Consider the following 17,872-nt stretch of genomic DNA (forward strand, 5'->3'; position numbering starts at 1 on the left):
TACATGGGGTGAGATGAAAGGCTCTGAAGAACTCTTACACTCACCATTTTTACTGTTGTCTGTGATCTTTACCCTGGCATCTATACAATGCTGCATGTGTGGTGCATCTGATGTGTAGCTAGATTGTTAAGTTCCCTCATCTCTCACCTTGCAACTAGAACACAGAATTTCACTATGCTCTGAGACCAGTTGTGAAGGAGAAGAACTTGCCATTTCTCCTTGATGTGATTAATCCACTGTTTTAATTTAAAATGTGCTGGAGAAGGAGAAGCTCTCTGGATGCTGGCTGCTTCCACAGGAAACTGGCTTGCCAGAGGCACTTCTTGGATTCAAGAGACTCAACGGTTGGCAAGGAGCTCTTGGAGAATCTTGTGAATTATTTTGTAACTCAGAAACACTGGAGATTGGCCAGTACCAATGACTGTCTTGCCTAGTTCATTTCCCAGCCAGTGCCTCATGGGACACTTGATACTGTTTGTTCTTTAATGTCCTAATTACTGATGTGCTTATGCTTTATCTTGGAAGACTGACTTGAAGAGGCTTTCATTTCGTCCACCTCTTTGTTTTATTTTTCTTTGGACAATGATGGGAAGCATCACACTTCATACAAATGGTCCTAGTTGGATACCCAGTGCAGTTGCTGGTCGGCCAAAGGCTACTACAGGGAGTGCTCATCTTCCTGCAGTTTCTTGGCTGAAAGTACTTATTCCTAATTTCTTCCTCTGGAGGTAAAGCAGGAGGACCAACTAGCTTCTCTAATTGACTTTTTTTCAGAACCAAAGGCCTACTTTTTGAAGACAGAGGGTCTCTTTGCCAGCAGTTGCTGACTATCACAAAAGAGCTAAAAGACTAATTGTAAAGTTTGAATTTTAGAAAGGAGGGCTATGTTAAGCGTAATACTTGTCTGCATTAGACCCAAACTGAACAATATGAATTGACCCATAAGTCACATTTGAAATATTGGGAATTAAGTGTGTTTGCAAAACTTGCAAAGTCAGTATCACTCTTGAATCTGTTCCCCAGCCACTGGCTATGAATAATTTTTATTCTTATTTTATGACCTGCTGAGGATTTTATGAACCCCCTCTTCTATAATGGACTACTGTCTTTATTAGTTAAGAGGAGTTTATGATGACTGCAATGACAGAAAATAATATGAGACACCTTCCAAAACTAGCATCGAGTTCTGACTTTAGCTTTGCCCTCTGGTGACTTTTAGCAGACAGCTGGCACCCTGCAGATTCTACCCATGGAAGTTGAATTGGTAACTTGGAATTTGACTCTCTCCTTGTGCTTCATAGTTTCATGCAACATACAGGGCAACTTTTTCCTGTCATTTCAACCAAGCCCAAATGTTCAGGTTTCAGGGAAGAGCTGCCCCTTTCTCCATCAAAGAGTAGAGGCTATTTGAGACATAAGGGGAGATCCCAATATGGTAGCATGGAAAGAGTTCACTTTCATTGACATTCAAGTGTGTATAAGCCAACATATGTCCAGCAAGTTTTCCCAAGAGCAAGAACCCCCTCACACTGCAAGAAAACCCAGATGACTTTCTGTAACAGGAGCAGCTGTTGAAGCTTGCTGCTGTAGTATGATAACACTAACTGCAGAGGCTGTGCTTTTTTATCTACATCCTATGAAGGAGCCCTCCATCTTTATTTGTTCTTCTAGTCCCCATAATTGAGCTAGGGTGACTAATTGCAGATTGTGTGAACACAATTTGTGCTGTGTGAAATCTGAAGAGTTTTATCTTTATCATACTTGATATCCTATTCAGTCACATTTGTTCATATTTATAGGAACGTTAGGCAAAACTTCAGGGAAAATTGATTGTATCTGAGTGTTAATTCTGTAACTTCTTAAATTGCAACAGAAGTAGATTAAGTTATCCAGCAGGGAAGCAGAAATGATACCAGGTTTACTGGTCCACAGACCACTGCGGTTCATAAAACACCAGTTGGTGGTGGGCTGTGAAATAACGACAAAGGAAATCTATATATGCATACTTTTCAACTGCAAGCAGACAGAAAAGTGGGAAGGAAATAGGCTCTGCTTATTTCTAATTTTAATTGGCTCTAAACGAAACCCATTGTAACAGCACTGCACAATACAATGTGAACTCTTTTTCCCAGTAAGATTACAGTGTCTTTGACTTTTGAAAAGAGACTAAGAACTGAGCAGCTCCAATACAGCACACTGGAAGAAATAACAGTAGGAAACGCCTGGCCTCATTCTTTCTATTTTGCAATTTATTCATGTTTAATTTTTCAGCCATTCCAAAGAGCTGATGTTCATATGTCAGCCCATTTGTGATGGAAAAAGTTGAATGTTTCACATATGGGAGTTATTGCTGTTCTAGGGTTTTGTTGTTCTTGTCATGCAGCTGAAGGAATATATCGTACTCCCCAAAAATGAATCTTCTGGCTTGGATAAAGTGCCTTCATAGCCCCTGGAGTTACCCTAATTTAAGGTAATGTAATGAATAAGTGACCATGCCACCTAGACGGGGCCAGATAAGGACACCCATGCTACTGTCAGCTGCTTTCCACTTCAGACCTGTAAGATTCATAAGAGAGATAAAAAATCATGTAACTTTTCTTTGATTAAGAAAGGACCTGCAATATCTGGGTTTCTTGCTTATTTGCAGAGCGCCCTGCCATTCTGGAATGCCATTCCAGGAATGGAGGGCAAGGGCTGCTTCTGTGCAATCATTGATCTGGTCTTGGCAAGTGCCTGCTTGGCAGTAGAAAGTGCTGAAATGCCCAGTTGCTATCTCTGGGATTGTATTCATGATAGCACTAGCTCAAGTTGGGCTAACTAAGCTGGGGAAGTTACCTTGTGTCATACAACCCCAAAGCAAAGCCCTTCAGCAGTAGGTATTACCACACAGGGCAGCTAAGTCCCCTCTGTGCCACTACCTCCAGCAGCACATCAGTTAAAAGCACCCACATAATGGGGTTAGAGCCTTCCATTTGTTGACCTGACATAGGAGAGACATGACACTTGAGGTTATATTAAATTAACCCCCACAAGTAAGGACTGCTCATTCCTATTTCTGCTAAGTTTAATGCCTATAATGTGCCTTGTTATGGTCTTCTGAATGTTACCCCAGCTGTAAAAGCAGAGTGTAAATGTGTAGATCCTCTTCAATGAATGTAAAATGTCAAACTGAAATATAAGAGAACTTTCAACCAGTTGCTGTTGTGTGTTTTTCCTAGACTATAAATTGCTTTTTAATGTTTGCACCAGAAGTGGAACTGAAAATTCTCTGTTCTTATTTCTGAAATTAACATTGTTACCCATTAGTAAGAATCTGCTGTTGTTATTTTTTGGACAAAAATGCAGAATTATTTGCTTCAATGGGGGATTTTTTTTTTCTTGTTTTGGGAGACTTTTTTTCTTTGTTTTTCTAAGAAAGATCATTTGAATAAATACCAAGAGAGGGGAAAAATATATGGGAAACCATTGACAGCCCTCTTTAATGACGTGATCCACTCTAGCCATCACTGACTGGCTGCCATGTCTGTAAAATGAGAACAGTTACTGTTTGATTCTAAAGCACTTGAAGCACCACGAGAAAAAAAGTCTTCTAAAAATTTTGCTTGGTTGATAAATGAAGATACTGGTTGAGCTTTTCACACTTCCCACATGTGACAGTCACCTAATAAATAATTGGCCGATATAAAATGGAGGTCTATGGGGCTCAGTGGTAGGTTTAATTTGTGTCCTCCCATTCCCCTGAGCTGCTGCCCTTTGTAGCTTGGTGTTGCAGCCTTTCTGTCTCTTCCCCCTTCTGCTCAGCAGTTCCATGTGCTCAACTCAGATGGCTGGCCCAACTGAAGACCCAGCGAGCACTTGGAACCTGACCTATGGGAAACATGCCCTACAGCAGCAATGCCACCACTTTCTGATTGGGACCAGGGATCTTTGGGAGACATAGAATCAGAATGGTTTGCATTGGAAAGGATCTTACAAGATCACCTCATCCATCCTGCCCCTACCTTGGGGAGGGACATCTTGCACTAGAGCAGGTTGCTCAAAGCCCCATCCAACCTGACCTTGAATGCTTCCAGTGATAGATAGCGTGTCCACAACTTCTCTGGACAACCTGTTCCAGTGTCTTACAACCCTCACAGTAAAGAATTCTTCCTGGCATCCAATCTAACTTGATCCAATTTCAGTTTAGACCTGTTTCCCTTTCTCCTGTCACTACAAGCGTTGGTAAAGCCTTTCTAATAAGCACCCTTTAAGTATCAAAAAGCTATAATAAGATTTCCCTGGAGCCTTCTTTCCAGGCTGAACAGCCCCAATTCTTTCAGCATTTCCCCATGGGAGAGGTGTTTCAGCCCTCTGATAAGTTTTTGTGCTCATCTGGACATGCTCTAACAGGTCTGGTGTTGTCAGCCTGTGCAAAGAGACTTGGCCATGGGGAAAGAAGAAATGTGAGAGGGGTGCACACTTAACCCCTGTGCGCCATTTGGTTAATGCCTTTGCTGTAAATGGAGGGGAAAATGCCAATGGCCATAACAGCAAGTTCCAACTATCAGAGCAGGGAGGTTAGGACACGCCTTCCCACAGGAGCAGTGGAACAAAATTCAGCCCAGGTCTAGCTACTGTCTAGCTTAATGTGGAATTTGGTCAACTTATGAAAGGGGCCTCTGTGACACAGATGCCTGCAAAAGTAGGGGACTCAGTGACCCAGGAGCTGCCTTCTACATCTCTTAGGCTCAGGTCAGACTGACCCTCCATTACCAAATCTCAATAACAGGTCCAGAGTCCTCCACAGCATCTTACCTGTCCCACTGAGCTGCATGTGCTTGCAAAAGAGCAAATGGGGAAACAGAGCAGGACCTTTGACCCCTCGCTATCATTATATTCGCTCCATAAATGCCAGTGTCTCAGATGAGGATCTACCTCAGCTTCAGCCTGAGAAAGAGAGAAGGCAGGACAGGTAAGTGCTGAACTCTCTCTTCTGGGTGGGATGGGCTTTGTGGCTGGTGTGTCTAGATCAAAGGGAAGCGAGTGCAGGTGATCTTCTATTTTTCCCCATGTCTTATTGCAAGCCAAAGTGTGAGGCCTTCTCACACTCTGCAGGCAAGAATACTTCTGAAATGGAGGAAGGTGGGGGTGCTTGAGGTGACCTGGATTGAAGCTGAGTGATGGAGTCTCCATAAGACACTCATAGGAGGGTCAAGCCCGTGGTAGGAATTGCAGAGTTTCAGAGTTGGAAGATAGATAATCTTTTCCCAGCTGCCTTTGCCACAGGGATTACAGGCTCTAAAGTGGATAAGAGCACCTCCTCATGTGCTTGGGAAGCAAATTTATGCCTTTTGTGCACATGGAGAAAAACTGGCTCTGAGATTAAAAATCAAGGTAGGGTGGTGTAGGACCAATTGCTGCTGGGCAGCAAATGTCTAGTAAATGGAACGGTAGCTTTTGGAGGCAGTCTGTGCACAGAAGGATATAAAAATGGATGGCAATTTCCTTACTGTGGGATGAGAAGGAGCACTGCCTTGTAGCCACCTGGTATGGGATTCAGCAAAGCATTCACATGTAATAGACTTGCAGCCTTTTTTGCCATTGCAATTCTAGAACTTCAGTGTTTCCTTCACGTTGCTCTAAGTGATGCAGCCCTATAATTGAGGGCATAAATAAATATTAATTTCTAAACACATTTTTAAGCTCAGCACGTTTGAAAATCTTTAGATGTAATGTATTTTCCGTGTACCAAGGACCAAATTTTCAATTCCCCAGTTCTGACTCTTTTAACAGCCAAAAATAAAGGAAGTCAGATGAAGCTAAATTTTGCACCCACTCCCTTTTGAGAACTTGTTCTGGTTGGGGTACTATCTGCTGTGTTATTCCCAGAGTGAAAAAGACAAGTGAATTTAGTTGGCTAGTTGGCAACTTTGCTCAGCTAAAGCAAGGCAAAATACTCACATCACGGGGTCACTAAGATGATCATTGTATGTGATGCACACATGCACACTTCCACAACATTCTTTAGAGCAATTTAACAAAACAAATCAATCAAAGAAATCTCACAATATGAATTTTTCAGTTGCACTTACGCATAGAGGAAACCTATTCTGACTTCTGCAGTTTTAGTGGTTTGTTCATGTGCTGAAATAATAGATTTTTAGCTCTCATATAAAAGAACTGGCTTTAACTGTCACATATTTCTTTGAGCTCTGAAAGTTATTATTGTGGGTATTTGTGATTATACAAATAAAAGGACACCTTCATTTTTATACTGTCATTTCCTCACTTCTTCAGAGTAAATGCACCATGATCTTTCCTGTTCTTGTCTTCATTCATTGGTTAGCTTTGTTGCAAAAAATCTGGTGTTTAACCAACATGTTTTATTTCTCTGAAAACAAACAAAACATTGTATGCTGATTCCTGCAGGTCTCTCAGTATAGAGAGCAGAACTGGTACTGCAAACCATGTTGCAATCAAGGGTATTGGTGATAGCTCTGATCCTGCTCCTCAGCACCACTCTCCCTGGTAAGTCTGAAAAGCTTTTTGTCTGCCTGAGACAAGGCTCAGCTCTACAGGTTCTCACTGGTGTTAAGCCCAGCAATAAAGTTGAAGACCATGAATACTTAGTGCTCAGCAGCGTGAAACAAGTCGGTAGAGATCTGGCATGAAAATTGTCCATATGTGGTGCAAACACTTTGCCATAAAAAGCCTGTGACATTCCCTGTGAATAGGTGAAGAGGTGCTGCTAGATGCTGCTAGAGCAAATTCAGGGAGAGGTTCTGAATCTCAGAATTCCAAGACTCTTCACACTGCACCTGAGGGAAAATACTAGAGACATGAATAACTGGAAAAGCCTGATGGGGTTTTGCCTTCTTTTTTTCAGAAGTGCACTCAAAGTCCATCTTTGAGAGAGACCGTCGTGACTGGCTGGTCGTCCCTGATGCAGTTGCATCTTATGTCTATGAAGCTGTGAACAAGGTGTCCCCTAGAGTGGGTCAGTTCTTGGTCGATGCTGCCCAGACTCCAGCAGTTGTTGCAACTAGGTATGGAAAGCTGCTCTGTACTAATGCTGCAATAGCCATGTGTGAAAAGGGAGAGGGGGGAGTGGGAGGAAGAACAGATTAAGTATTGTACGGGGAGATCCAATGGGAAATGAATCAGCAACCAAAACCTGATGCGACTACCATGGGAGTGAGGTGCTGGGAGGTGGGGTGAGATGATACAGTCTCACGTGAAAGCACAAGCTCTTCCCAGGGATACACACTGTACATGACCATGCTTGTAGGGACAGCAGGTTCTGCTCCTTATTCTTGGGTAGTGAGGGAGGAGGACACTGGCTGGTGGGGGATCAGCTCCCCTGGAAGGGTTCTGTGGTGGTGCTGCTGCCTGTGAGGGGCTCAGTACTGACTGTGCCATTGTCGCTTGATGCAAATCACAGAATTGGCTCTAGCTGTGCATACATATTCCTCAAGGAAGGGGAATGAGTTTCCTCACAAAAGGAAAATCATGATCACCCTAGAGACAGAGTTTCATATAACTCATGGCACACATATGCTGCCTATTCCTGTCTTCTGAGGAAAGGCCCTCTAAGACTGCTGAGGAGCTCTGCACTCTCAGTGACAGGCAGTGTGATAACCACAGCAGATGGAGATTACCCTCATGTATTTGTGTATCTTATCACATGCACTGTCATCTCCTGCAGGAACTTCCTCATCAGAGAAACAACTAAACTCAGTATAATGGCTGAACAGCTGATTGAAAAAATAAAGAACCTGTGGACAAGAATCCGAGGCTATTAGCCAGAAGAAGACAAGTCAGCGTCTCCTGATGTGAGTTGGTAACACCCTGCAGTGTCCTCTTTCCTCCTGCTCCTACTACGGGCCAAGATCAGTCGATAAGACAGAATCAATGCTCCTCTTAGTGCCACTAGAGGGAACCCACCTTCAAAGACCTAAAGATGGAAGGCATCTACTGAAGCCTCCCCTAGGAAAAAAAAAAAAAAAAAGAACACGCAGCTGGGCATGGGGAAGGCAATGAGATTCTAGAGCTCTTCTGTAGCCAAATCTTGAAAATTAATTCCTCCTGAATGGCTTGGCCATTGCCACTCTAATAAAATAATGTTGGTTGTTACACTTCCTTAAGTTTCTTATTTTTCTTGACTATTACAAAATCACACTCACCTTGGCATTCCACTCTGCTGAGAATGTAGCTGTTATTCACAAGAAGTTGTTTCAGGCAATGCTAACAAACCCTAACTGTTCAGGCACTTTTAAGTAAGCTCAGATTTTTCAGAGTAGCTACAATATGTCAGCTGTAATCTCACATCAGGGAAGACCAAAGTCCTGCTGATTGTGCCCCTTGGTTAGGTAAGAAGCAACTAGCTGCATCTGTATCGAATGTATGAACATTTCAGATAACTTGAAAACCTGGCAGGTCCTCATCAGCCCTGTGTAACTGCATCATTTCAGATGCCCACACTGGACAAAGAAATTAATCTAGTTTCTCATTAAGCAAGCAGAAACAAGTAGTCAATTTGACTGAAATCACAGCATGAGACTGTGGCAGAGGCTAAAATGAAACCCTACTACCCTGAGAGCTAGAAGTCACATGCACATGGGTAGAACTACTGCTTTGGAGGGAGAGCATTGCTACAACTGGCAAAATGAGAATTGCCTAATAACTGCAATGTGACTGTCTTTTTAGATGCATCTCCATTTACTTTTTCCTCACAGGGGTCTTAAGCCCAAACTTTATTCTGCTTCAGCATTACCCTGAAGTATTTGTCAGGACTTGAGAGCAGCAGTAATGACCCTCATCCATGCACTCTGCCTATGGACCCAGGAACGCCATCTAAGCTCAGGCTCTGGGCACCCAGACCTGTGGCTGCTCCTGGCTGTCTTGGCTTACTGGTGGGTTTTCTTGCATTGATGTTGGACCTACACTGTAGGTAGTAGCCTCATTCCATCCTTGGTTGTGCTTATTGGATGGACCTTGGATCTGTGCCATAGCCTTGCCTCCAGCTCTGCCTCCCTCTCCTGAGCAGACTCTGTGGTATGACTGAAGGGCCCTGTCAGAGGTACTACCTCACCTGCACTTGGGTACAGTGGCTCTGTGCCCTGCCTGGGGATGTCACTACCTATGCTGTGGTCTCTGCTGGCTCCTGAATTGTCCTCACTCTTAGAACATCCGAGCTCTTGAAGCTCCCTGACACTATTTCTAGATTATCAGGTAATCAACAACTGAGTAGGGAAAGCAGGAAAAGCAGAGAAGCCTTAGAAAGAACTGGGAGATGTCAGTGTTTGGCCCTTCCCATGGAAGTGTGCAAGAAGGCAAAGGAAGAGAATGGTCGTGACAAGGAGAAGGGAGAAGCAATAGAGGAGATGGAAGGAAGTATAAGAATCAGCAGCAGTTGGGCTAAAAGCTGAATGTATTTTCTCAAGGCTATCCTTTATCCCCCTGATGGGTTTGACTATGGAAATGAACTCAAGTAAATGACTAAAGACTAATTAATGGGAAGGCTAATTAACAGATGAAGGCTGTTTCATCCAGTATCTTTCTGCCAGTCTCCATTAGCATCGGTGGGAGAACTGCCCTGATCTCACACACATAGTTCCAGACCTTTATTTTAACCTGGTCTCCACATTTTACAGAAGTATTTGACCACCTCAGAAGAGCAGGCTTTGCCATTTTTTGAGCTTCAATACTCCTATTACTTCAATACTACCTATTACTTTGGGGGGGGGGGGGTGAATGCCCTAAGCTAACAGCAAGGCTCTTTCTCCAGCCTGAAGTGCTGGACATTGAAAATCTGTCTGTTCACTTTCCTTCTCAATGATATAAAGACTTACTGCCAGCAGTACTTGATTCTCCAAAGCTTCCTGTTGCCCCAGTCTGAATTTCATCTTCCAAAATCTTTGCTACTGAGAAGTTTGCTTCAGCACAAACTGAACATGCTGTGGCCGTTGTCCTGTTGGAGTAATGTAGTAGGCTCTCAGTAATGCAGGAGAAACGATTTCCCTCTGTTTTGGGGTTTGTTATTTTGTTGATTTATTTTGTCGATTTATTTTGGCTCTTTAACTGTCAGTCAGATCAGCTATAATCTTGCACTTCACCACCTGTCTGGAGTAAAAAGCCCTTCTTTTACATTTCCTTTGTCCCAGCAGCTCCTTGATACCACCTGCAATCAGAATGAAATCAGTGTCCCCATGCAGCAGCAAGTTCTTCCATCTCCGGTTGCTTTACCACTTCTGCAGATCTCTTTTGCAGGTTTCTTTATTGCTGTCTGTTTTGCTTAGACAGTCTGAGCTTCCCTGGCCACGAATGAAGATGCACATGCATATGTATTGTGTAAATGCACCAGTATTTAGAGGGAGATTTAGAAAAGCGGAAGTTTGGGCTGATAAGAACGTTCACCATGTGAAAAACCCAGGACATTTAGCTTTTTTGCTACTGGGATGATTTCCTACCTGCTTGTTTTGCATATGTCTGCTCAGTCTTTCATTTTTTCCACAAATATAACCCTTGTCCTGCAGCTTAAATTCCCTCTTGCCCAAAGAAGAAATACAGCTTTCTGAGTTTTCTCAGAATTGAGCTTTTTCTTCTGGTATTTCCAAAGTATTCCTTCCTGAAAGAGTGAAAGTCATGAAAGAGCCTGAACGTGCCTTTAAGGGTTTGGTGTCCTGGAAATCGTTGTTTCAGCCTTTTCAATCTATCTGTATGCACTGCCAAAATGAGCAGGAAAAAGTTTGGAAAGTATAGGAGTCTCATATTGCATTTTGAGCCTGTTGTGTGACTTCGCCAAGCAAGCCAGAGGCATTTCTGTATTGCACCATTGCACAGCTGGAGCAGAGCAGTACCTGGTGTGAATTCCATGCTAAAACTTAACAAAATTTTGATAATTTGTTAAATGCACTTAATTGTATATTTTTGCTTTTCTGCAATGCAAGCTCCAGAAAATTCAAGCCAGTCACATGCTCATTAGGTGTTTGATTTTAGAATATGGTCAAAACTGAATCAGCCCACAGATCTCTGTATTCGTTTGTACTTAATCTCTTTATCATGTAGTTAGTTATCTCTGCATTTGTATGCTTGAAAAGAAGTAAAAAGAAAAGCTTGCAGGTGGTTAATCTGCTTTACAATCTACAAAGTAGGGCAACCTACAAAGAGCAAAGTAGAAAATCTCCCACTGCCACTTCTGATATTATTGGCATCACCCTTTGACGAATTCCTTAAAGGCAGAAACTAAGCAGCCAGGACAGCATTCAGGCAGGAACAGAGTAGGAAAATAAAAAAGTTTTTTATCCCCAGAAGAATCTTGCAGCAAATTCATAGGACATGTAATAAGGGGGGGCATATATTTTACTCTCAAAATTCAAATATTTCATATCAGCTCTCACTTTTCAGCCAGAATAAACAGGCTAATCTGTAATTTCTTTCTTAAATGTATATAGAAGTCAATTCCCAGGTGATGTCTGTTAGAGTTCACTGAGTGCTTCAAGATTCTTGGAGAGACTTTGTAAGTGAAGCATTCATTTCAGCAAGATTCATGTCACAGGAACTTTCTTTATGAGTAATCACCATTCACTTTGCAGCTCTGGAAAAGCTTGTGGGGTAACGGGTTCAACTTAGTCCATTGGAAAGAAATCTTAAGAAATGTCAGGTTCCTGTTGTTTCCAAGATGGGTGAATAACCTGATTTCTGCAAAAATGCCCTTTCTTTGAATGTATTTATTATGGTAAATACTTCACACCATTTTCAGTGGCTCAGAGTGTCGACGGCTTTTACACTTCCTAGTTGCCCTCACCTTTTACTTTAACACCTGTTAGAATCCCTAATTAAGCTAAGGAAGGCACGCCTCGGGCTCTGCGCTGCTGTGAGCAGTAGCGGCTGCTCTTGCCGGCAAACAGCCCAAGCACTTCAGCAGCGGAAAACCCAGCGCGGGGTGTTCTCTCCTTCCAAAGATAGAAGACGAGAACTGAAAAAAAAAAAAAAAAGTCATGTAAAATATCCGAAACTAATGGCTGGTAGTCATCCCTACACACACGGACTCCAGATTCTGTATTTTCTTCCCTCTGGTGACGGCTGTGCGGGCAGGCACAGCGAGGTGAGGGAGCGGACGAGGATGGTGCGTGTTCTCTGAGGCGCAGGGCTGACACGGCCGTCTGTCAGATGGCTCTGCGCCTTCCACGGACTTTTGGCAAAGGGGCTTTTCCAGATTACTTAAAAGTAAACGCCAAAATCACCACCGGGGTGCCTGTCCGTGGAGCCAATACCGAGCAAAGGCAGCACAAGGAAGCGGCAGGGGGCTGAGGGGCAGCGCTCCCTCCAGAGGGACGGGGCCACCGCCAGCGGGGCAGGAGCAGCGCCTCGGGGGCTCGGCGTGGGGATGGAAGCCTTGCGTGCCAGGCGGGCCCCGGCGGGAGGCAGAAATCACTCAGCGCCGTTCTCCCTTTCGCTCCCCGCCCGCGGTTCCCGCCGCAGGGCGAGCCCTGACTCAGAGCGGCACCGCCGCTTCGCACGCGATGCCGCGGGCTCGGCTCCCGCATCCCCCGCCCCGCTCGGCAGCGCAGGTGGGCTCGGGCAGCGGGAGATGCCTGGGAAGAGAGGCCAAGGGGGGTCCCCAGCCCAGCAGGGGAAGCTCGAGGAGGCGGGAGTCGGGCAGAAGTGGCTGGAGAAAGAGAGGAGCAGCTTTACAACCATAGAGCCACTCTCTGGGGCGGCTGGGACAGGTAAAGTGCTCCTTGCTGGGCGGTTGACCCCGTGGAACACCCGGGAAGGATGTTTCGGCATGGGCCGAGTTGGGGTGGAGAGGCTGCAGCTGGGACGGCGTTGGGTGGGGAGGGTTTGAATGTTGTTTCCGCAAATATGCAGAAAGGCAGTTTTTCTCATGTTTGCCCGCTTACCTGCCTGCTCACCAGGGAGCTGGGGCTTTCTTTCGCTTGGGTGTGTAGTGATCACGCTGTGCTTTGCAGACCCAGTTTTTCGGGGTAGTGATGGTGTGCCAAATTAGATGATCCCGTGTTGCAGACTTCTTTACATTTAGATTTGGGGATGATACGGGACTAGGTCACTTCCCAAAAGTGTTTCTTCGTGAAATGTTCCTTAAAGCATTTCTGGGTTTAGCCATTCAAAAACCTAGAAAATTGCAGCACACGTTACCTCTTTTGACAGTAGCTGTGAAAAACCTTCTTTATTAAAGTTTCCCAGTTCCATAACATGGCGACACAGCATCAGGAACCATCCATGTCACATGGGAGATGCACTAACCTGCTTGCTGCCATGATGGGAGTGTATCTGGAAATGGTTTATAAGAGCAGTTGCTATCAACCCCCAGCTGCACTGATTACTGAAGATCTTAAGAGAATAAATATTTACAAGTATAGCTATGATATATGGCAGCGAAGAGCAAAGACTGTTTATTTTCACAGCTTCCTATCTCCAGATTTACAGCAACATCCTTGTTAAAAGGGTTCAGGTGTTGGGTTTGAGGCTGCTTTATTCTCAGAATCCACGTGAGAGCTGCAGGTGTGAGAGAAAACGTGTAACTGACCCAGTGTTTGGATCAAGTTCACTGCTTAGAAAAACCACATCAAGATTGTTTTTTTGTTCCCTAATTGTAACATTTTCTCTCCAAAGGCCCCGTTGTCTCTTGCCTTTCTCTAGGATCACGATGTTAAAGTTCCTGCCAGTGAAGGATTGCTCCCTCGGACTCTCCCAGGTAACAGTCCCTGCAGCGACTGCTTCGAAATGGCGTGCTTAGATAGGCTTTGATGGCTGGAGAGCACACAACTGTAAAATAGCCGACATCTGTTTTCAGCTATGGTGGTTAAATGCAAAGTTTTGTGTTTCTCGTTTGTTGTTTTTGTTGGCTTTTTTTTTTTTTTTTTAAACGAAGAAACCCACATAAGTCAAACATTGTTAACAGCTCAGGCTGTTATATCCTTAGTTAGTGCTCTTTTGTCAGTTTAACTGCCACTGTAGCTAATTCAGCATTTCAGGTCTCCCTTGTTTCTGAGACACTTTTCTTGGCGTGAAAGTGGGAAGTCTCCCATTTCTTCTTTTTGCGTGTCAAAAATAGCTGGGGCTTTTTTTTTTTTTTTTTTTTTTTTTTTTTTTTTTTTTTTTTTTTTTTTTTTTTTTTCTTCCCCAGATAAAAGCTTGTGGTGATTTTTAGATTTCAAAGGAGCTTTTAATATGGTAATAATAAGGTTGACTCGATAGAAGTCCTGCATTTTGTAAAAAATGACTGCTAGATATTGCTGGAGGGAGCAAATGCTACTTTTACTTGGAGTTACCCATTTTTCCAAATAGTACTCTTGATGCCTCACAAAAATAAAGAACTGTTGTATCAAATCAACACACATACATGCAACATGTAATACTTTACTACTTATTGAGGAACAATGTTTTATCCAAAATCGTCATTCAACTGATTAATTGTATATGTTAAAAAGTCCTTTGTCCATAGAAACTCTGTCCTTCTTCTGAGGACTTCTTATTAGTGGTTAGGTTTAAAAAATTTCCACTTCAATTGTAAGCACCTTTTGTGCTCATATATTATTGTGGAGGGTGCACTGGGTGGCTGAAAGGGAGAGGAAAAGGAATATTTCTTTACTGAACTGACTCACTGTAGGTCAGTAATTTTTGCCAGCTCATGTGCAATGTTAGAAATACGCTGCAGGGAAATCTTATCTGTCAACCTAGAGAAAAATGCTTGTAGTAAAAGACAAAAGACAAGAACACCAGGCATTGTTACAAGTGTTTTGGGCACCTCATTGGCAGCTAGCCACGATAGAGAGTTGGGTGGTAGTGCAGACATTGCTAACTCATCCTATGTCATAGCACATAAAATCAAAATACATTGAAATACAATGAAATGAGAATACAATTAATCAAAATACATTAATGCAGAAAGTACTTCAGTACTCAGCATGCATTTGCTCCCGCAGGGTACCAGGATTTATGATCTATTCCCCTGATGAAGTAAATCACAGGCCTGACTTAAATAACTGAGTAAATAAAAAAACTGGGTTTGAAGCATCTAAATTGGTATGTGAGAGCATGTCCATTCCATGAGTGAACTATGTGGTGATCCTAATAGGTGGTTAATGTTCTCGAAACCTTTGAGCCTTCCTTTTAAATGAAGGTTTGCTGCAAAGAAAGCATGGGGTTAAAGGGTAAACCCACGAGTTCAAAAGCAACTCAAAGGAACCTCTGAATATATTTGCATGGCATCTCGTGATTTTCAGTGGATTTCAGGATAAAAGATGACCACCTACCCTTACGGTTTTTGACAGATACATTTCAAGGATATGTATTTGCTCTTCGTGAACCTGATGATCGCCTGGGGTCTTCTCTAGCTCTGCTGGTAATGCCACCTGTGTTAAAGCATGAGTCAGAATTCAAGTTTGCCTTTTTCAATTAAAAAGGAAGAAGGCTGCATGTCATACTTGTCCTTTCTATGAACATGAGATACTCCATGTTAAAACCTAGTAGTATTCTACATTCTTAGCAGGCACTTCAGCCTTTGCATTTTTACACTACAGTTTATCACCTTCTCACAGCCACTGGAGAAGAGCATGCACACCTTAGCAGGGGGTTCAGACGTTTTTAATAGCCTCGGGATGGCTGCAGTCTCTGAAGTGGCTACGGAAGTGTGTGTGCCTCAGCTATCGAAGCATGTTGCCAAAATGTTAGTCCTGGAAGCTATAAGGGTTGTTCAGGGCTTATTCTCTTCTTTAGTTAGATTTAGTCCTTTTTCCATGCAGCAGCTCTGCTCTAAATGCCCTCCTGCCCTTTCTTTGCTTCTTAGCACCCCTTTATCCATAATGTCCTGGTTGGTTATGAGGAGAACATGTGTTTCCTGAAAGCTGTCAAGCTTTTCCTCTTACCTGCAACACTTCTTTAGGTGGTGTGATTATACCTATGGCAGATAACTCCCACGGGTTCAAAGATAGACAAAACCAGATATGCATCTCTCTCTCTCTCCTCTCTATTTTTCTTTTTTTTAATGGTTTAAGTGTTTTGCTCTGTGTGAGGCATGGGTAGATGTTTCTGTGGTTCCCAGAGGAGGGAGGGTGAGGAGTGGGTGACAGGGGAAATGGTGGTTGTGGTCACACAGTTGTTCAGGCAGTGCATAGAGGGAAGTCAAGTGAGTGGTCAAGTCAGGTGCATGGTACTATAGATGGCAAACATTTGGGGTGTATTTATTTATACACAGTATTTCTCACTAGAAAAAAATGCTCTTTTCATTTAAGGTCTGACTTCTGGACACTTTGCGTACCAGATTTAAAGCTAGACTGAAATTTTGGATTGATTTAAAAACCACTGACCAAGTTTCATTCTCTGAGCAGAATGCCACACAGTTTCACAGCCTGGTTTTCTTTGCCTCAGATTGAGCGTAAAAGAAAGGGCATCCTTTGGGGAACAACTGTTCTTTTATATTCGTATTAACTAGTTTTGTCAGTGTAGAATGAAAGAGGGCATCAGATTTTGGATCTCTGTGGCACTGTAAAATACAGAGGTGTGGGGTTTTTTTCTAGAATTCACTAGTGACTTTTGGATGCATCCAGTTATTTCCTGATATTATTGAATTCATTTATTTTTGAAAGACCTGCTGTTTCGAAAGAGCATTCAGCCCTTTCTGCATATCAGTGCTTTGCAAAGGATCTGAAGCAAGGCGTTTACAAGGGAAAGCCTCTGAATTTACTAATCACTTTGTGGGACGCATTCTCATTCAGCACAGATCCTTACCTTACTTTCCCTGTGCCATGCTCTAGTTCCCAAAGCAGCAAAATATAGTCCATATTTCAAGAGAAACATTTGCCTCTTCTTTTTTGAGCTCTGCAGTTGAGATGCCTCTTCTAAAACCCATGTGGTCTAGAAAATATGAAAAGTAAACAGCAGAGGAAGTATGTTCACTTACTAACTTAGTGGGAGCTTCTGACTAAGAATGTGGTCTCTTACTAATAAGGAAACTGTTTTGAAGTTGGAAAATTTGTATTTTGGTCACAATGCATTATTTAGGTGATTGATACTGATAATACTGTGTGCTCTGAAACCATAACCTGTGGCCTCGATTTCCAAAGCTGCTGAAATCTGTTACAGAAACATAGGTGAGGTGGATTGGGAAAATAAAATCTGCAGTTCAATTCATATTTAAAAGTAAGTATCAACCCACCAGCCTGGCCTTGGGCAGGACTTTTTACCAGATCACATGTGGAAGACTGTCTTTCGGCTTGAATGCTGTTGGTTTCCAATGCAGTTGCTTTCTCGTCTCCTGTATTTTGCATTCTTTATGAGCTCAGATCTTAGCTGCCCAGATGTTTGGAGCCAAACTCCCTCTGACTTTTACTAGACTCCAGGAGTACTTCAAAGCCTCCTGACACTTGCAGCAAGACTCCAGCAGGATATTGAACACCCACATCTGCGAAGTGAGCGGGTGATTGGGTTGTTATTGAAACCTGAGGTGCACTAATTGCAGGCTTTGTGGTACAATATTAAAATGTTATATGAGGTAAAATGGGCTCCTCCTGATTTTTCTAGGGCTGCCCAGCCACCTCTATATGTGACATTCATTCGGTAGCGTCTTAATTACTTCTGAGGCCATTTAATGCATTGGTGCATGTTTCCATCAGTGATGGATGTAGGTAGCTCTTTGTTCCTATTCCTGAACTGATCTCCCTTTCTCAGACAATGTGCAGAATGCTGGCATATTTGGTAAATAGTCCGAGAGGATGGATTTTCCAGTGCAGGGTTGTGGTCACTGCTTTCTGTTCTTCGCCTGCCATGTAATGTGCTTCTTAACCGGGTGAAGCCTTTTAAACAAGAGAAGAATCATAAAATTGTTTAGGTTTGAAAATACTTTTAAGACCATTGAGTCCAACTGTTT

General features: G+C 43.1%; 1 protein-coding gene across 1 annotated transcript; it reads left to right on the plus strand.

The window, feature by feature from the left end:
* The first annotated feature begins 4,878 nt into the window (after window positions 1-4,878).
* On the plus strand, window positions 4,879-8,118 carry LOC114055118 (apovitellenin-1-like). The gene is made up of 4 exons (XM_027878914.1): window positions 4,879-4,951; window positions 6,409-6,507; window positions 6,866-7,025; window positions 7,685-8,118. The coding sequence occupies exons 2-4, from the start codon at window positions 6,447-6,449 to the stop codon at window positions 7,779-7,781; spliced, it is 318 nt and encodes a 105-aa protein (XP_027734715.1). The 5' UTR covers window positions 4,879-4,951; window positions 6,409-6,446; the 3' UTR covers window positions 7,782-8,118.
* Window positions 8,119-17,872: the final 9,754 nt, after the last annotated feature.

Source organism: Empidonax traillii, unplaced genomic scaffold (genome assembly GCF_003031625.1).
Source record: "Empidonax traillii isolate 1590-97213 ecotype Southwest subspecies unplaced genomic scaffold, ASM303162v1 scaffold46:size3806547, whole genome shotgun sequence".
Lineage (NCBI taxonomy): Eukaryota > Metazoa > Chordata > Aves > Passeriformes > Tyrannidae > Empidonax > Empidonax traillii.

Excerpts from the sequence above, each read along its gene's own strand:
- LOC114055118 (XM_027878914.1), top strand. The coding sequence starts at position 6,447 with ATGTTGCAATCAAGGGTATTGGTGATAGCTCTGATCCTGCTCCTCAGC. Across the intron at positions 6,508-6,865 it reads CCTCAGCACCACTCTCCCTG|AAGTGCACTCAAAGTCCATC; the intron begins GTAAGTCTGAAA and ends TCTTTTTTTCAG. Across the intron at positions 7,026-7,684 it reads CCAGCAGTTGTTGCAACTAG|GAACTTCCTCATCAGAGAAA; the intron begins GTATGGAAAGCT and ends CATCTCCTGCAG.